General features: G+C 53.7%; 1 protein-coding gene across 2 annotated transcripts in view; it reads left to right on the top strand.

Annotated features, from left to right (window-relative positions):
* Positions 1–17,043, top strand: part of LOC116459102 (cadherin-23) — a 317,512-nt gene that overhangs the window by 173,260 nt on the left and 127,209 nt on the right. For both annotated transcript variants that reach the window (XM_058436324.1, XM_032139382.2), the window contains exons 8-9: positions 2,250–2,378; positions 9,376–9,454. In XM_058436324.1, the coding sequence (XP_058292307.1) occupies positions 2,250–2,378; positions 9,376–9,454 (208 nt within the window). The remainder of the gene's footprint in view (positions 1–2,249; positions 2,379–9,375; positions 9,455–17,043) is intronic.

Raw genomic sequence — 17,043 nt, forward strand, 5'->3', positions numbered from 1 at the left:
CTGTTACTCTCCCAGTAATCAGGCTTGGAAGCAGCAGAACGGGAGGGGCCCTAGAAGTCCCTCTCTAGATGGCTTCCCCCTTGCTTCTGGAGGAGCTGACACCGAGTCCTTCTCGGGGCTGGTGCTGTGCCCTTGGCTGCTGAGCACTTCCCCAAGGAAGGAGATTCTCATGCCTGGCATTGCGGGCAACAGTGTGAGTTCCCACCCATCACTGAGCAGGTAACAGGATGGGGAAATTGAGGCATCCTCTGGGAACAAGCTGCTGAGAGCCACGGGCCCCAGAGTTACAGCTGGGAGCCTGGCAGGATCCCTCCCTTTTCCCCACCACAGAGTCCAGAGTGGGCTGGGCAGGGGCATTTGTGGCATGAACAGGACTGCAGCCACAGGTATGGGACAGAGAGGGCCTGTGCCAGGCTAGGCAAAAGCCAGCTGCCTGCAAAAGCCTGGTTATGGCAAATCAGAGCCACTGGCATCCCCTGTCCAAGAGGTCAGGGGACTTGTTTTGAGCTTCCCCACTCTAGCCCTGGGTGCCTGGTGGTCATTCAGGTCCCTGGCTGGGAGCTCTCCCCATGGGCAGTGCCCAAGCCTGCGGTGTGGGCCCCAGTCCTGGAGCCTGGGAGCTTGCCCACCGAGAGCCTCTCTGCTCACGTCCTGCTTCCAGACCTTCCTCTCCCTTGCAGCACCCACCCCCATCCCTGAAGGCCCTCCCACTCTCTCATTGGCTGTCCCTGAGGATTCTTAAAGACAACCAGCTCTCCCTTTTCCTGGGCACTGCAGCTCCATCTCTGCAGGCCAGGAGCAGGCACCAGGCTTCTTGGAACTCCAGGAATGCCTTGCATCATTCAAGTCACCCCAGACAGACCAAGGGAGATCTAACCTGAGGACAGTCGCTCCTCAAATCTTAGCTCAGAGAATGTTCGAGCCCGAGGGGCCTTTGAAGTCATTCACTTGAACCCCTTCATCCACAGAAAAGGACATCAGATTCCCAGGGGGAAAAAGAACTCATTTGAGGTTACTCAGCAAATTAAGAGCCCGAACTGATGTTAGAGCCCCAAGTCAAAACTGTTAGTGGCAAATTTGTATGTGAAAGGATCTGAGTTTGAGTTCTGGCTACACACTGAGAAGTTGTATGACTGTGGACAAGTTACTCAGCCTCTCTGAGTCTCTGTTAACTCATCTGAATAGTGGGCGCATCATAACTACAGATGCGAGTGAAGTGCCTGGTAGAGTGGCTGCCACGTCATCTGTACAAAGCGCTGCAGTTACTATTATTGCTGGCCATTGTTATTCAGTTGCAGCAGGCTACTTAAGCAGTAGAATATAGATTTGGGGTTTTCTTTCTTGCCAAGCATTAAAACAATTTTTTTTGAGATGGGGTCTTGCTATGTTGTCCAGGCTGGAGTGCAGTGGCTATTCACAGGTGCGATCTTGGTGCACAACAGCCTCGAACTTCTGGGCTCAAGTGATTGCCCCACCTCAGCCTCCTGAGCAGCTGGGACTACAGATGCATCGGCGAGGTTTTATACAATGAAATTCCCAACTGACGATTTAAATATTGCTCTCCTGGCTACAGGGGGATGGCCTGTGTGACCTCTCAGGATTCTTTCTTGTAGTCCCCCAAGTGTCACAGACCCTGGAGCTCCCCCTGCTGCTTAGACTGGGAAAAGTCACTTAACCAGTAAATCCCCAGCCCAAAGCAAGGGACTCATGAATGCAGGGACACAGGTGCCAGAGTAATCCCCTCTGTGGCCTTTCTTCGGAGAAGTCCCCATCCTTATCAATCCCCTGCTGCCCTGGGATGAGTGGGGGCAGGAAGTGGGCACAGGTAGGGGTGGTGGCCCCCAGCTGAACTGAGCAAAGGAGCTCAGGGTGGCACCGTATCTACTCCAAGCTGGTCATCCCACCACCAGATGTCCAAGGAAGTCAGGCCTGGGCTGCTAGGGGCTGGAGGTCTAGCGTACCCCAGCCCTGCTTTGTAACACTGGATAAGCTGCCTTCCTCTGGACCTTGGGGATGCTGTTTGTGTTTTCCTGTACAGCTCGGAAATCACCGTGGGTTCTTAGAGTTCTTAAGCTTCCTTTTACTAAGCCCTTCCCTGCTGGAGTGCAAGAGCATGGGTGTGTGTGTGCGTGTGCATGTGTTTGCACATATGTGCTGCACGCTGCAGGTCTGTGTGTGTGTGTACATATGTGTGTGAGTGTCCCCACCATCACTCAGCCTAAGGCTGTGTGTTCTCTCCGCTCTCTAAGGATCAAGACAAGACCAGGCCTCTGTCCACTCTGGCCAACTTGGCCATCATCATCACAGACGTCCAGGACATGGACCCCATCTTCATCAACCTGCCTTACAGCACCAACATCTACGAGCATTCTCCTCCGGTAAGACTCCTGGCCCTTCTTTCTCAGATGTCCCTCCTCAGAGGGACTTCCTTCTGAGCTCCTGTTAGGGATGGGCCCTGTTAGTGGGCTGGGCTCCTCCTTGACCCCTCCGCAGTCCTTGTGCGTGGCAGTGATGAGTGTTCTGGCACAGTGAAACCCCAGCCACTCTTCACACCACGCCCATCTCCTCACCCTCTCACTCTACCCCAGGGGCTCTGTGTGGCAAAGAACAAAGGCTTCTAGGGCAAGTAACGGGGAGACATTCAGACAGACTTAAGTGGAGGGATAGGGATCCCGTGAGAAATTCCGCCTGCGCTGGAGAATGGATCTGGACTCAGTCTGGCTCCATAGAACATCAGTGTGGCTCAGCCATGTCCCTGCCGTTGTCAGTCTGTCCCTCTCTACTGATGAGCACTGCCAGAGATGGTGGCAGCTGCCGTTCTTCAAGGGCCCTCTTGGCCCCGGCTCTTCCCCACGAGCTTGCAGCTCCTGCTGCCCTGCCTAATGCCCAGTCTTTGGATTTCTTAAGTCCGGGTTTCCAAGGAAGGCTCCTGATTTTTCTGGTGTGTTGCAAGGTCATAGGACACCAGCCTGTAGATCGGCTACCCATGGGTGTCTTAGAGGACAAAACATGCCTCGGCCCACTCTGCAAGGCTGTGGATGGAGCAGCTTTGCTCAGCTGTGGGCCAGGCAGGCAATGGCAGCCATCTCTAGTCTCATAACCATTTGTGCATCTGTGCAAACTTGAATGCAACACCAGCTCTGGGTGGAAAAATTAGAAAAAGTACCTCCCCTAGGCAGTCACAGTCCCTGGTCATCAGCTTAAGGAACGGTGTTTGGGGAAAGAAAAATGAGCCCCTTCTTTTGAGGGAACTCAGTGTGCTTAGAGGAAGGACTCGGCTTTGGGAGCAAAGTGGGGCACCCGCCTGAGGCTCGTGGGTGTTCAGGGCCCCACCTGCACCCCTGCACAGGCTCACAGAATTGAGTATGACAGGCGAGCTTCCCTTGACTGGGGTGCAGGCTATGCTCCTGGGCCCGACCCCTCATTTGGAGACCATGGCTGCCCTGGCCACTGGCCTCCCTTCACAGCATGAGGCCCCAGTCTCCTGGTGTGTGGGGCTGGCATTCGGCCAATTCCTTCTTGGGACAGGTGTGGAGGGAAGCTCTAAGAAGCAGGATCCTTTCCGGCCTGCTACTGTTGAGCGTTTGAAGCTGCTATGAGAGTAGAGGGGGACAGAGCAATGCCCCCAATTCCCCAGCCTTCTCTTTCTTAGCATTCTGTGGGCAGTGGGAGCTTTTGAGGCTGAAGGCTCTCTCTTCTCAGCACAGCCCAGCCCATTTCCCATGACTTTCCTAGCCCCCTTTCTCTCTGCCCCTAGCCCAACTTTGCCAGGCCGATACCTTCTCAGCATCAGGTCAGCCGTGACGTGCTGTTCTCAGATGAGGCAGGGCCCACAATCTGCCCATGGCCCCTGGACATCTCCTGAGTGCTCAGCACTCTTGAACAACTTGCCCCACCTCTGCTCCCCTGAAGGACTGGAAGCGTGCAGTTCGGCAGGGACAGGGTCTGCTGTGGGCATAGCACACAGTGTGTGCTCAGGACATGGTAATGGAATGGACAAATGAACAGGCACCCTAACCCTGGGCAGACCAGTGTACTCACCATCCTGTACCCTCTCCGCCCCGTGCCTGCTCTTCTCGCCAGCCCAAAGTCCACCCACCCATTTGTTCCCAGTTCACTCTCTACCTTTCTTATAATTTTTTCCCTGGCTTCTTCCCTACCTGTCCTGGAGATAGCAATTCCTCTCCCTCAACCCTGGTAGAATTAACTCTCTCTATGCTGCAGAATTTTCCACCTAATTATAATCTCGCCTGTAATGTTACCTATATATGTGGGTTACTTCTGAGCCCCCAGTAATCAAGGTACTCGAGTCTCTGGGACGTGATCTCAGCCTTCCTTTGGGTCTCCAGGGCATCATGCCCAGAGCTAAGTGCAGAGAAGATGCCCAAGGCCAACTAGATTGAAGTACAGAACATGGCTGTGGCCAGGCAGCCAGAGAAGCTCAGAGGAGTCCCGCACTGCCGTACTCACTTTGGCTGAATCACATGGCCTCCTGACCAGTTCCTCACTGGGAAAGGGGGATAATTGTGCCTGCAGTGGTGCCTCCCTCTCCTTAGGGTTTTAATGGTTGGAGATAATGCACATAAAACACACAGCAAGTGCTGCCAATTAGCAGACATTAAACCACGCTGGGCAGTGACCTGGTCAGTCAATTATAGTAGCTAGGTTGGGTTGGGGCTCCCAGCTTCAGCTTCCTTTCAGAGTCGTCGTAGTTGGCAAGAGGTGTGTTCTTGGTGTGAGTGTCCCCTGAGACCCCTAGGTTGTCTTTTTCTAGTATCTTTTTTAGTATTTCATGCAATGCTAAGTTTGCATGCTTTTATTTCAGACCTGCAGATTTCTGAGCTCTCCATCCATTCAGTCTGCACTTCATCCTTTTATGCACCCATCAGACATTGATGCGGCTGGTCCCATGTGCAGGCCCCATGCTAAGCCATGCCCTCTGCTCTACAGGTGATCCCACAGGCCCCTGCTAGGGCAACTTCTCAGTCTCAGCAAACCAGACCCTTGCCCTCCTTAGCTCCTGGTCTCCTGATGCTCCATTTCTTGGCATGTGCTGTGATTCTCCTCTCTCAGGTGCAGGGATCTTGATGTCTCTTTGCCTCACCAGTATTGTTCCTTTGTCTCCACAAGGGCACTAAGGCCCACGCCCAGGGAGCTGCTAGACCCCCTATCTGGGTGATGCAGGTTTGAGCCCCGCAGCTTGGCTTATGGCTGGGCTGGGGCAGCCGGAAAAGGCAGTGCATTGAGGGTTTCAGACCCTCCAGCCTGGCCCGGCTCCCCTGGTGCCCACAGAATCTGCATCCGTGTCCACACATCTCTGCCCTTCCTCCAGTCTCCACACTTGAGGAGTTCTCAAGTTCCCTCGCCTCTTGCAGAGCCTCTGTCCTGCAGGCCGATTCCCCTGCACTCCCAGCCTGATCCTTCCTGGCTGCTAATTGGTTTCTGTGCCTTGATCTGGGCCCTCCATGTCCCTTTACAGTGTAGAACCCTGATTTAATGCAGCAATTCCCAGGCCGGACCCGGGCTGAGATGCACCCTGGCCTGTTCTGCCTCCCAGGCCAGAGGACCCCAGCACCCCCATTCCCAGCCTTGCCTCTGCTGCCCCGGGGCCCCCACCGGACCTTTCCCCACTCTCCCCAACTCCGCCTCTTTATCTGCGGCTCACAGCATGTATGCCTCCCCCTATCAGCGTATCGGGTTAGCATGCCTCATCTAAAGTGTATATATTACCTAATAAAATCCTTCTTATTTGGGATTATTGCATCAGATTTTAATTTCCTCACTCGAGCAGCAGCATGTCGGCCTGCCCGTCAGTGAAGGGCCGATAGAAGGTGAAAAGAGCGGATAAACTGCACAAATTACTGCCAGCCGATGCCTATCAGCCCTTCGACTGGAATTGACTGGAATTAAGGACTGAAAAATAGGATTTGCTACCTCAGAATCTGCTGTGGCAGCTCTCATCGGAAGTCCCCTTCAGCCCCCACCAGCCCGCTCCCCCCAAGGACACCTCCTACTCCCGAAGCAAGCTGCACGTTCACCTTTCAAGTCCTTAATCCCGTCATGGAAATGGGGTAGGGGGTGTCCCAGCTGAGCTTGCTGAGCAGGAGGAGGACATGGGCCCCTGAGGCCAGGCACAGCCCAGCTGGGCTCCTGTGTCCACGGCTTTCCTGACGAGGGCATCTCTGGAAGGGGACAAGCCACAGAGGGAAGAGAAGTCCAGCTTCTCTCAACTGTGTCCCCACTGCCCGGGCCTCAGAGGCTGGGGCTGCCTCTCACACCTCACCCCCTCCTCATCTTGGCACACCCACTGGGTGCAGAGCCCTGAGCCCTTGCCTCCTCCAGAGAGCTAAGGGCTCCCCCCGCCACTGCCCTCCATTCCCCAGTCACCCCTGCCTCCCTCCACCCCACCCCCCACTGCACCTTGTGACCCTCAGCAAATCCCTGAGCACTCAGAGCCTCAGTTTGCTCACACATACCCCCATGTGAGGAAAGAGAGAGAGGGGGAACCTTGCTGGGGGCCCCACACAGTGGCACATCGTAGGTGCTCCACTAGTGCCAGTTCTGCCCTGGAGGCTGCTAGCTGTCCTCACAATGCACAGAAAGCCGCTTGCCTCTAGGTAGAGATGATTAATACGGGGTGTTGGGGAGTCTGAATTTGCTTAAATTCTTTGGAAAAAACCCACGTGGATGTGCACTTTCTGGAAAGAGGCCCCTGAGTTGTCATCAGATGGGCACAGCGATTCCAGGCCCAAATGAATAGTAACAATCACGTTTATAGCATTCGCCATGTGCCAGGTGCTCTTCTGAGTGCTTCACATTTATCGGCTGCTGAGGGGTGGGGATTGTGATTTTTACCCATTTTATAGATGGGGAAAACAAGGCAGCAAGAGGTTATAAGTAACTTACTCAAAGGATTCGAGCGCACGCAGTCTGGCAGCAGAGTCAAACTCTTAACCACCTTGTGGTGCTTTTCCGCTCCTCCCATCACAAACAGCAGGGCCCCTGCAGGCCTGCACACTGTAGCCTCTCTCTCGGAGGCTTCCTACTCCCTGAAATGTGGATTCCTGTGCAGGGCAGAAGCCCTTGGCAGATCGCACCCTGGCGCACACCCCAGCTGGACTGGCTCCCCGGAGAAGCACAGCAGGCAGCGTGCCCTTGGGAGCAGGGTCGGCTCCGGGCCGAGGACAGCCGCACTTCTCCAGCCCCCGTCTTTGGAAATAAGTTTCAGTATATTGAAAATGTAATCACTGAGCCTCTGAAACAAGAGCTGTGGGCTCCCAGGAGCCCCCATTCCTCCCTGTTAATTCTTTCTCATAACATTTCCAGTCTTTCTGGCTGCACTTGTATTAAAAGCTCAGGGTTTTATTAAAAGTGGATTTATTTACCCAAAAAAAGATGAAACCCCAAACTTTGCCAGGAGCCTGTCAGAGCTTGCTTCGTGGAAGCTCGGGTGTGACTCTTATGGGAAGAGTCCCCATTGTCCTCCTGTCCTGGAGAACGGACTGGCCTCCACAGAGCCCTGCCCGCCCAGGAGGCCTCTGGGCAGCTCCAGGCAGGAGCCCAGCACGGGCTCTGAGGACTGAGGGCACTTTGGTCGCCAGGTCTCCTCCACACAGGCCTGCACCAGGCCCCTCGTGCCTCCTCCTGAGGATCCCTCTTCCAAGCCTGGCCTAGCCCTGCCCTGCCCTGCATGTGTGCCTGGGACATGCAATTGCCCCTGAGTACTGCGTAGTGAGTCTCTGGGGTGGTGATCCAGTGGGCCTCAGGCCCAGTTATCCTAGCAGCCCAGGAGAGCACGGAGCAACTGCTGTGAAGGGATACCAGTGCCTGGGGAGGGTGAGGTGGGGGGTGCCCCTGCTGTGTCAAGGCAGCGAGACTGGGTGGAGTTAGAGGAGGGGCAGCTTGCCCCACAAGAGCACAGGGCATGCGTGTCAGGGAACAAGCCTCTGCACAGGTGAGGCGGGTGGGGGTGCAGCGCAGGCTTCAGCCTCCTGCTGATGAAGAGTGAGTGGAGGGAAGTGGCGGAGGACACAAGAGCCCTTCATTAGCCATGCAGATGCCAGGGTTGACATTTCCCTAGGGGGTGGGGACAGGCTTGTCTTGCTCTCCATCACCCAGGAGAACACTGTGGCCTGGAGCCAGAGCCTCAGGCAGACATGGTGGGCAGGCATGGCTGGCATTGGCCATGGTGTGATAGTACCTGGGGAACCAAGTAAAGGCTGCCCCAGGCAAGGGGCGACTCAGCGAGTGGTGGCAGTGACCTTAAACCCTAAGGTTTAAGGGCTCTGTGAAGGTTTAAACAAACTCTTGTTTGTTCATTTGTTTATTCAGTCAATCAATCAACCCATCAATTGATATTTGAATGTGCCAGTTGTATGCCAGGATCTTTTCTAGGACAGTCTTATGCCTCCAAGCACTTGCCTGAGCTCTGCCTTCTGCCCAGAGCACCTTCCTCTTCATGTTCTCTCCCTGGCAAACTCCTACTCATGCTTCATGACCCATGCTGAATGTTGCCATCTGTACAACCATTTGCCAATTCCTCCAGGTGGACTTCTCCCCTTTTTTGTACATTTCTCCATGTGAGCCATATGTGTATTCACACTCCTCATATGTGTATAGCAGCTGTCTGCTCAGATGTCCTTGACTTCATGCCATAGGCTGTGCTCCCCAAGAACTCGTTCGCCTGGCTTCCCATCCTGTTAGTTCCACCTCCTGCCCCTTCTCCATCAGTGCTGCAGAGAGAATAAGTAGGGGTGTGGGCAGAGCCATTCCAAGCAGGAGTTGCCAGGCACAGCGCTGTGTGGGCCATGGTTCCTAGGGCCATGGCGGCCTCCTGAGTTGCCACCGTCATCCCCCGAGATACATGCTTTCACGATTTATGCTTTCATCCCTAAAGTAATTGATCCACCATGTTCTCCTTTATTCAGACCCCAGTAAAAACAAGGTCCCAGGCTTTTTGCTGTTATTCTTATTAAGGTGGAGGGAAAGTGAGGCCAGAGAGGTGAAGCAACCTTCCTAAGGTCACACAGCAATGTGATGGGTGGTTGAGCTAGAGACCAGATCTCTTGTCTCTTCGCTGGATGCTCCTCATCTGTTCTTCTTCCATGCTGGTCCATCTGAACAAGGGATATGGGAAGGGGAAAGGGGAATGATAACATCGGTAAGGTTGGGCCTCCCCATGGACCCTAGGGTGTTTGCCTGGGAACTGCAGTGTGTGCCCAGGGCAGCTGATGCCTGAGCCCTTGGCACCGACTTCCTGGGTTGCCCTTGCAGCCGGGATCAGCCTGGGGAGGGAAGCTGTGGGTGCCATGATAGCTACAAAGAAAGACAGCAGCCAGGGGACCCAAACTCAAGTCCCTCCTCTCTTCTGCCCAGGGCACGACGGTGCGCATCATCACTGCCATAGACCAGGATAAAGGACGTCCCCGGGGCATTGGCTACACCATCGTTTCAGGTAAGGCAGAAGGCTGTCCCTCTCTCCTCTCACCCCTCTGTCCTCCACCCAAGGAGAGCCAGTAGGCATCTCAGGCTCTGGGGGCTAAGGAGAGGTCTGTGGGCCTGTGGGACAGGGCAGGAGACCTGACTACAGGGACAATCCTCGCCAAAGGGCCAGGAAGGGGACCGAGTGAAGGCAGGAGGAACAGGGAGAAGAGATGCTGGGAAGCCGACAGAGGCTAAGCTGTCTGGGGGCTGCTTGGCGGGCACTGTGGGGTGGGTGCGTGTGCCGCTGTCCAAGGTCTGAGACACTTGGGCACTTTGGGGCTCTGGGCCTGGGACTTTGGTGACTCCCATCTAACCTCCTCCAGTGCTCTGGGTTTGTCTTTTTCTTTTCATATTTGATGAAAAGGTGGCAGTTCTAACATCATTTTAGAACAAACGGAGCTGCAACTACAGCTGATTTCATGTTCTTTTCACATTTCCAACCCTTAGGAATTCATGTCGCATCTGGAATGTTGCAGGGGGGAACATCAGCCCCCTTGCTGCCCAGCTGCCTTGGTTGAGCAGAATAGTGACTGACGGTAGAGATGGTTCCGGGTGATGGGATCCCTGACCCACGCCCCACCCAAAGACTGACAAATGGCAGCTCTGTTCGGCTGTCCCAGGGCTGGGTGGTTTTAGAGCAAGGTTGCCTTGAGGATGCGGCGACAGGCTGCTCGCCCACAGACTCTGGCTCTGCCCACCCCCCATACATGCCATACACAGCCGCCCTGCCCAACCCACGAGTCAGTGAAGGGTCAGCCTGGTGTATCTGGGCAGGTCAGGCTGATGGCACTGCTTCTCCCTACCACACCCCCACACCCCCAGAACCGGGAGTGGCATTGTTGGAGTAGCATCCTGCCCCTAAAGCTCAGAGGACAGCAAGGCATAGTGATCAAGAACGTGGAGGAGGATGGAGTCTACTGTGCCATGTCATTTTGGGTGGGTCCCTGTCCCTCAATTTGCCTGTACCTCCATAAAATTGGAGCAACAAGAGTACCTATCTCGAGGTGATGTAAGGGTCAGATGATTTAACATATAAAGGGCTTAGTTAACGTATGTAAAGTACCGCATAAGTGTTAGCTGTGGTTATTACTACAGCTAGCAGCTAATGCTACCTTGAGAAGCTAGGAGTTAGCTAGTAGGAGGGAGACACCTCATGTCCTTGGCGATGCAAGAAACCAGGGGTGTCGTGGGCTCCCTGGGACCCGCAGCTGCTGACATGACTATTGTTGCACCTCTAAGCCCAGGGAACCCCAGGACCCAGAGCAACTCCCCACCCACTGCAGGTGGTGACTGGCAGCAAGAACATGGGTTTGGGCCTCTGCACCACGCCCTCCCACCATTTCATCATTCTGATGTCCAGCACAGGACCTGGTGTAGCGTAAACCCTGATATGTACTTGCAAAATGAATGAATGTCACTCTAGGGGAGTGAGTTTTCAAACTCCGGCATGCCCAAGAATCTCCTGGGGCTCCTACCAAAACTATGAAGTCCTTGGGCCCCATGGAGATTGTCCTTCTGGAGGTCTGGGATGGGCCCAAGAATGGTCCTTTCTCACAGCACCCCAGGCAGCTCAGGTGCAGGCGGTCCTCAGACCGGGATGTGAGGAAGCCAGGCCCAGGAAGGAAACTATTCTGCAGGAAGGCAGGACCCGCCTGGGAATTGAGGCCCTTTCTAGGTGAGCAGAGCAGAAGGGGAGGCCTGTCTTGGTGCTGATCTTCTTCATGAATTTTGCAAGCTGAGACACACAGCAAGAGCCTCCCAGTGACCAGGGGCTTGTGCTGGAGAACTGAGGGAACACCGGTGAGCCCTGGGTGATGGAGCTCGGGAGCCAAGACAGAGCGGCAGCAGGAAGGGGGTGCTGGGCTGGGTGGGGGTGTGTCTCTCATGTGCTCACAGCCTCTGGGCTGGTTCCAGATATAACCCAGCCTGGATGGAGGTGGGGAGCAAAGAGCCAGGACTTGGTTCAAGGTCATGCTTAGAATGGGAACTTCTGCAGAGACCCTGTGAGCCCATCCTCCAGGGCGCTGGCCCATTCCAGGTTCATGCTGGGTGCCAGGCTGCCAGTCCGGACGCTTGGGTCCTCTCTAGTCTTCAAAGATGGCTCCAGCCAGAACCATCTCTCTACTCTCTTCCTCTGGGGAAGGAGGCTGGAGGTCCAAGCTTGGAGTCCGGGCACGACAGACTGCAGCATCTCCAGGGGCAAAATCTCCTGGGACAGGCTCCCAAGTACAAACAATAGGGTGAGAAGGGAGACCCAGGATTTGAAACCACGGGGAAGAGATGTGTGTGGAGGTGAGGGCAGGAGGCAGAAACTTCTGGAAGGCCTGAGGCATTCAGCATAGCTTTATAGGATTCCCACTGCCAGCACAGATGTGTCTTAAGGGCTTTTAGAAAGGATGACAAATAGGTTACCTCTCACATGCCAGCTTTGATTGATTGGTAATGGCTGCCTGCAGAGGATCATGGAACCAAATAGGCTCAAGAGTGCAGTATTCAATTGGCAGAGTCTGCTATGGATGTGGCAAGGGATAGGGCCACTGTGTGACAAATATTTGCCATCCTTGCTATGTTACCACTTGAACAACACTTGCAGGGTGGCGTTAGATCTTCCTTTACCTGTTTTGTGGATGTTTGTCAGCACCTCACTTCACCCAAACCCTTGTTGGGTAACGAGCATCTTGAGCAAAGGGCAGCCCTTCTCTTTCTTACCTACCCACCCTGACTGGCTCAACAGGGCTGCCCCCACCCCCCATTCCTGCCCCCTTCTTCGTGGCCCTGGGCTGGCACAGTCTCCCTGAGAGCCATCTTCAGCATGAGCCTAAAGCAGGCTGATGGGCAGGAGGGCACTGTCCCCAGGGGAGCAGGTGGACAGCGGGCTAGGATTTGGCCTCGTCTCTACTTCCTTCCACCAGTGTAGACGTGCCTGAAAAGAACATTGTCTGTCAAGGGTCTGTCTCACACACCTGGCTCTCTGGTGACATTTGGTCACAGCCCTCTCCTGGGTGGCCTGGCCTGGCCAGTGCCTGTTTATTGGAAAGCAGGGAGAAGGGATGGTTCATGTCACCCTGAGGGCATCTTCACAGCTGACTGCCCCAAGCTTTCCCTGAGTGCCCAGTAGGGGCTTGCCCCAGCCCTAGCTGCTCAGGAACCATTTTCCTTTGAAAGAAAGAACTAAGGGCTTTGTAGGGGGTGGGCAGAGCCAAATGGAGAGTCCTGAGTGTCACTGACATGGGTGACTTGAGTCCCTGGGGCACCCCCAGAAGCCTGGGCTGGTGGTGGCTCTGTCTGCAGTGGGTGAGGCCTGTCTGCCCCACATGGCTGGCTGGAGACAGGCCTGAGCCCACAACAGATCCATGGCCCACAGGTAACCTGCCCAGTCCCCTGAGGCCCTGTCCCCTCCAGGCTGTTTATCAGCCCCACAGCTGTGGGGATTTATGTCTGCACACCAGTGCTTTCCCCATTACTAATGACCCCTCTGTTTTGCCAAGAACAAAGAGGCCTTCAGTGCTAAGTTACGGCTCCATTGCCATCAATTTGTTCTCAGCCCCTTGTGGCCAAACTGAGACTGAGGAATGACAAGTTCTTTCCCATAGAGGACCTGGCATGGGCCCCATCTGCTCCCTCAGCCTGTGCCTGCCCTGCCACCCACAAGTGGCATCATTTTCTTGGAGGCCTGACCAAAACAGAGTTCTGCAGTCTCCTGTCCCCAAAGGACAGCCCAGCCTGTGGTCTCAACAGACACCCCCTCTGGCCTCATCCTTCTTCTGCCAGGCAGACACAATCCTCCTTCAAGGGCAGCTGCACTCACCACCCCCCAACAGAGCACTGAACTTGGAGTCAGAAGTTGTGGGTTCGAGGCCCAGCTGTGCCTCATGCCAGCAATATATCTGAGCAAGATGTTCGACCTCTCAACCCCGTGGTCCTCGCCCATGGAAATAGGTTCATAATCCCCACATGGCTGAGAGGGTGCTGGAGAGACTCTAAAGGGCCATAAAATATTAAGGTTTATTAATTGTCAAGGAACAAGCAGGACCCAGGGGTCCTTGGGACTCATTCATTCATTTCCTCCTTTATTTATTTGAGCACAGGGCGGTGGTTGAGAGTACAGGCTCTGGAGCCACTGTCCATGGTGGTGACCTCTAGCTGTGCCGGCCAATGCATTTGCCCACGAGCCCATGTAGCTACTGTGCACTTGAAGTGTGGCTAGTCTGAATTGAGATGTGCTGTCAATAAAACACATAGGATTTTGAAGACCTAGTGTGCAAAAAAAGGTGATAAAGTATCTCACTGGTAATGTTTTATATTGATGACATGTTGAAATGATAATATTTTGGATATACTGGGTGAAACACAACATATTATTAAAATTAATGTTACCTATTTCTTTTTTGTGGCTACTAGAGAATTTAAAATCACCCATGTGCCCATATTCTATTTCTGTTGGTGGCTCTGTTCTAGAGTTAGGTGGACTTGGCTTAGCTATTGCCACTGACCAGCTGCATAACTTTCTAAGCATCTGTTTCCAATCTGTAAAATGGAGATAACAGCCCCTGCCTCACAGGCCTGTGGGGGTTTAGCGAGCTGAGCCGAGTCAGCACTCAGAAGAGCACCTGATCTTGTAGCTAAGGCACTGAGCAGCGTGGACTCTTCATTCCCACCCACAGTTGACCGAGGGCCTTCTCTGGGCCAGGAGCTGTGCTAATGTCCTGAGAGGTGGTGGAGACCAGGGCACCATCTTCACCCTGGGAACCTGCAGTTTGGTCAGGAGACAGACCTATGCAGAGGCAGCTTTAATACCTCGGTGAAACTCTGTGAAGAGGAGGCACAAGATATGCTGATGTTAACATGGGGTGATGGCTCCCTGGGGGCCCGTTAGACTGTTTTATCTACTTCTGTGTGTGCTCAAAAATATCCATGATAAGAAGGGAGAAAAGATCCTTGGGAGGGGGTGCCTCACCCACTAAACACAGGGTGGGGAGACCCCATGAGGAGAGATCACAGAAGCCAGGCACTGCAGGAGGAGTAGGAATTTGCTGGAAAAAGGGGAGGACAGGCAGAAAGAACAGTGTGTACAGAGACTCTGCAGTAGGAGAGGAGCCACATTCATGCATCTGCAGTAGCTCAGTGTGGCTGGGCGCAGTGCATAGGGGAGGCGGGGTGGGGGCGGGGGTACGGTGCTGAGGCCGCAGAGGGAGGCAGGGCCGGCCATGCAGCATGTGGAGTGCCCTGCTCAGGATAATGCCAACCCTGGTCCTGAGAGCCGCAGGGCGCCACCTGGGGGGCCTTGGGGGGTGCATAGTCAGGATTGCGTTTGGGAAGCTCACTGTGATCAAGGTGGAGCAAACAGGGAAGAGGTTGGGGTGTCCAGCTGAGAGACAGTCGCAGCCCCGACTGCCCAGCCACAGGCCACATTAGGAGACAGAGGCCAAGGGGGACATGGAGGCCTTGGAGGAGGTGCTGATAGGACAAGTGCTGTGGGTGAGGGCAGAGCTCTGTCCTCTTTTCATGCTAAAAAGGCTTAATCTCTTCTTGTGGCCCACATCCATTTCCCCATCTGCTGTCGTCCGCAGCTCAGGACCATCCTGAGTGGTCCTGAGTGAGGGGAGGAGAACCCTGTTTATTGGGTGCCTGCCATGCACCAGGCACAGCCTGGACACAAATTATCCCTCAAAACAGTCTATGAGAGAGACATAGACAAGGAAAGCAAGGCTCAGAGAATTTATGTAGATTGGCCAATAGTCACAGCTACTAAGAGGCAGAGCAGGGATTTGAGCCCAAGTCCCTCAGGTTCCAGAACCTCCCAGTTTCCATGACAACCTACTAGTTCTCAAAGTGTGGTCCCCAGAGCAGCAGTATCAGCATCATCTGGGAATTATTAGAAATGCAAGGTTTTGCATCCCCACTAAACCTAAAGAATCAGAAACTCTGTGGGTGCGCCCAGGCAACACTGATGCTGCTGGTCTGGGGACCACACTTTGAGAAGCTCTGGTCTAAAGGAGCATGTGTTCTCAATGGCGGCAAAATTTTGTACTGGGGAAGATCTTACTCTTTTAATGTATGAAGGAGATTTACATTATATCCATGGTGTTGACATTTCATGTTGGGGGAGGAAAGCAATTACATAAAAATGTCTAAAGTGGCTCCTGGGGCAAGGGGTTTGAGTGGGGTGGGTGATGATGAAGAGAAAGTTGAGAAACACAGGGCTAGAATCAAGGGTAGGTGAGAAGTATCAGGCCGAAACCCCTCACTTTCAACTTTCAAGGCAGCGGCCTCACTTCCAGGTCACACTGGGGTACTATGTTAGTGAAGGACAGAGCCTTCCCTTGCTTGTCTCTGAATTTTATTTTAATGCTACCTAAGTGAGGAGGTACACTGAGTGCTTTAAAATACACTGAAATACATGAAAATACATTGATTGCTTTGAAGGGGGGTCTGTGTGTGTGTGTGTGTGTGTGTGTGTGTGTGTGTGTGTTTGTGTGTGTGTGTGTGTACGCAGGGAGAATAATCAGATACAGTCAGACTTGCACAACCTCACACCCCCCACATATGCCAATAACTGAATCAGGCCCCTGGCCATGGCCTGGCGGGGGGACAGCTATCATAGGAGACCATCGTGCGAAACACTTCAAAGCCCTTGTGATTAAGCTGCTTGGCATTTTCTTCCCCTGAGAAGTAAAAACTCAGGAAAAGCAGAATTGCTTTGGAACACTGAATCGCACACCACAGCTCCTGGCTTGGGGTAGCACAATGGCTGCCTGGAAGCCCCAAACATCTCAGGGCATCTTGGGGAATGGCTCACCTGGCTGGAGCCAGAGGTCACCAGGAAGGAGTCCAGGGCAGATCAGAGAGGGGTGGCAGGACATTTGCTAGAAGACATAGAAAGCAAAAGAAGTAGGTTATTGAGTGCAGCTGGGATCGGGGAAGTGAACACAGGGTCACCAGGAGATTCATCTCATGCAGTTCTGGGTGGATTGGAGCAGGAAGCACTGGAATGAGGGCGATCTGCTAACAGGCTGTGGCTCTAATCTATCCTTGCTGCGGGGAGGTCTGGGGGTCATTGTAGTGACGTACAGGAGCCGAGTCAGCAGGCTCTGGTGATGTACTGAAAATAGACAATGCAGGAAAAGGAGGAGACAAAGAAACTACTAACATCTGAGTCTAGGTTTCTGGGATCATGGTGGTGGCCTAGGCAGAAAGGGGCATATTCATAAGAAAAGCCTGTTAATATCTGTGAATGCCACCCTAGACCCACATGTACCAAAACACCCCATTCTTCATCCATGGCAGACATCACTAATTGATCCCAGCACAAGGATGGGCCTCCAAGCCTTTCTTACCTGCCCTCTGGCAGCCACTAGCAGTTGAGAAGCATTCTTTCTCAAGCTGGAAGAAACCTGCTGTCCAAAGTGTAGGTTTAGCCCATTTGTATCCTGTAGCTCTCTTCTTTCAAGAGTATCTAGGGACAGAGCCTCTAGAGGGTTTTTAATTTAATTATACAAACACGCTGGCCTATTATTTATAGTTCTCTCCCACCATCATGCCGAAACAGCAATAATGCAT

This window comes from Hylobates moloch, unplaced genomic scaffold (genome assembly GCF_009828535.3).
Source record: "Hylobates moloch isolate HMO894 unplaced genomic scaffold, HMol_V3 SCAFFOLD_3, whole genome shotgun sequence".
Taxonomy (NCBI): Eukaryota; Metazoa; Chordata; class Mammalia; order Primates; family Hylobatidae; genus Hylobates; species Hylobates moloch.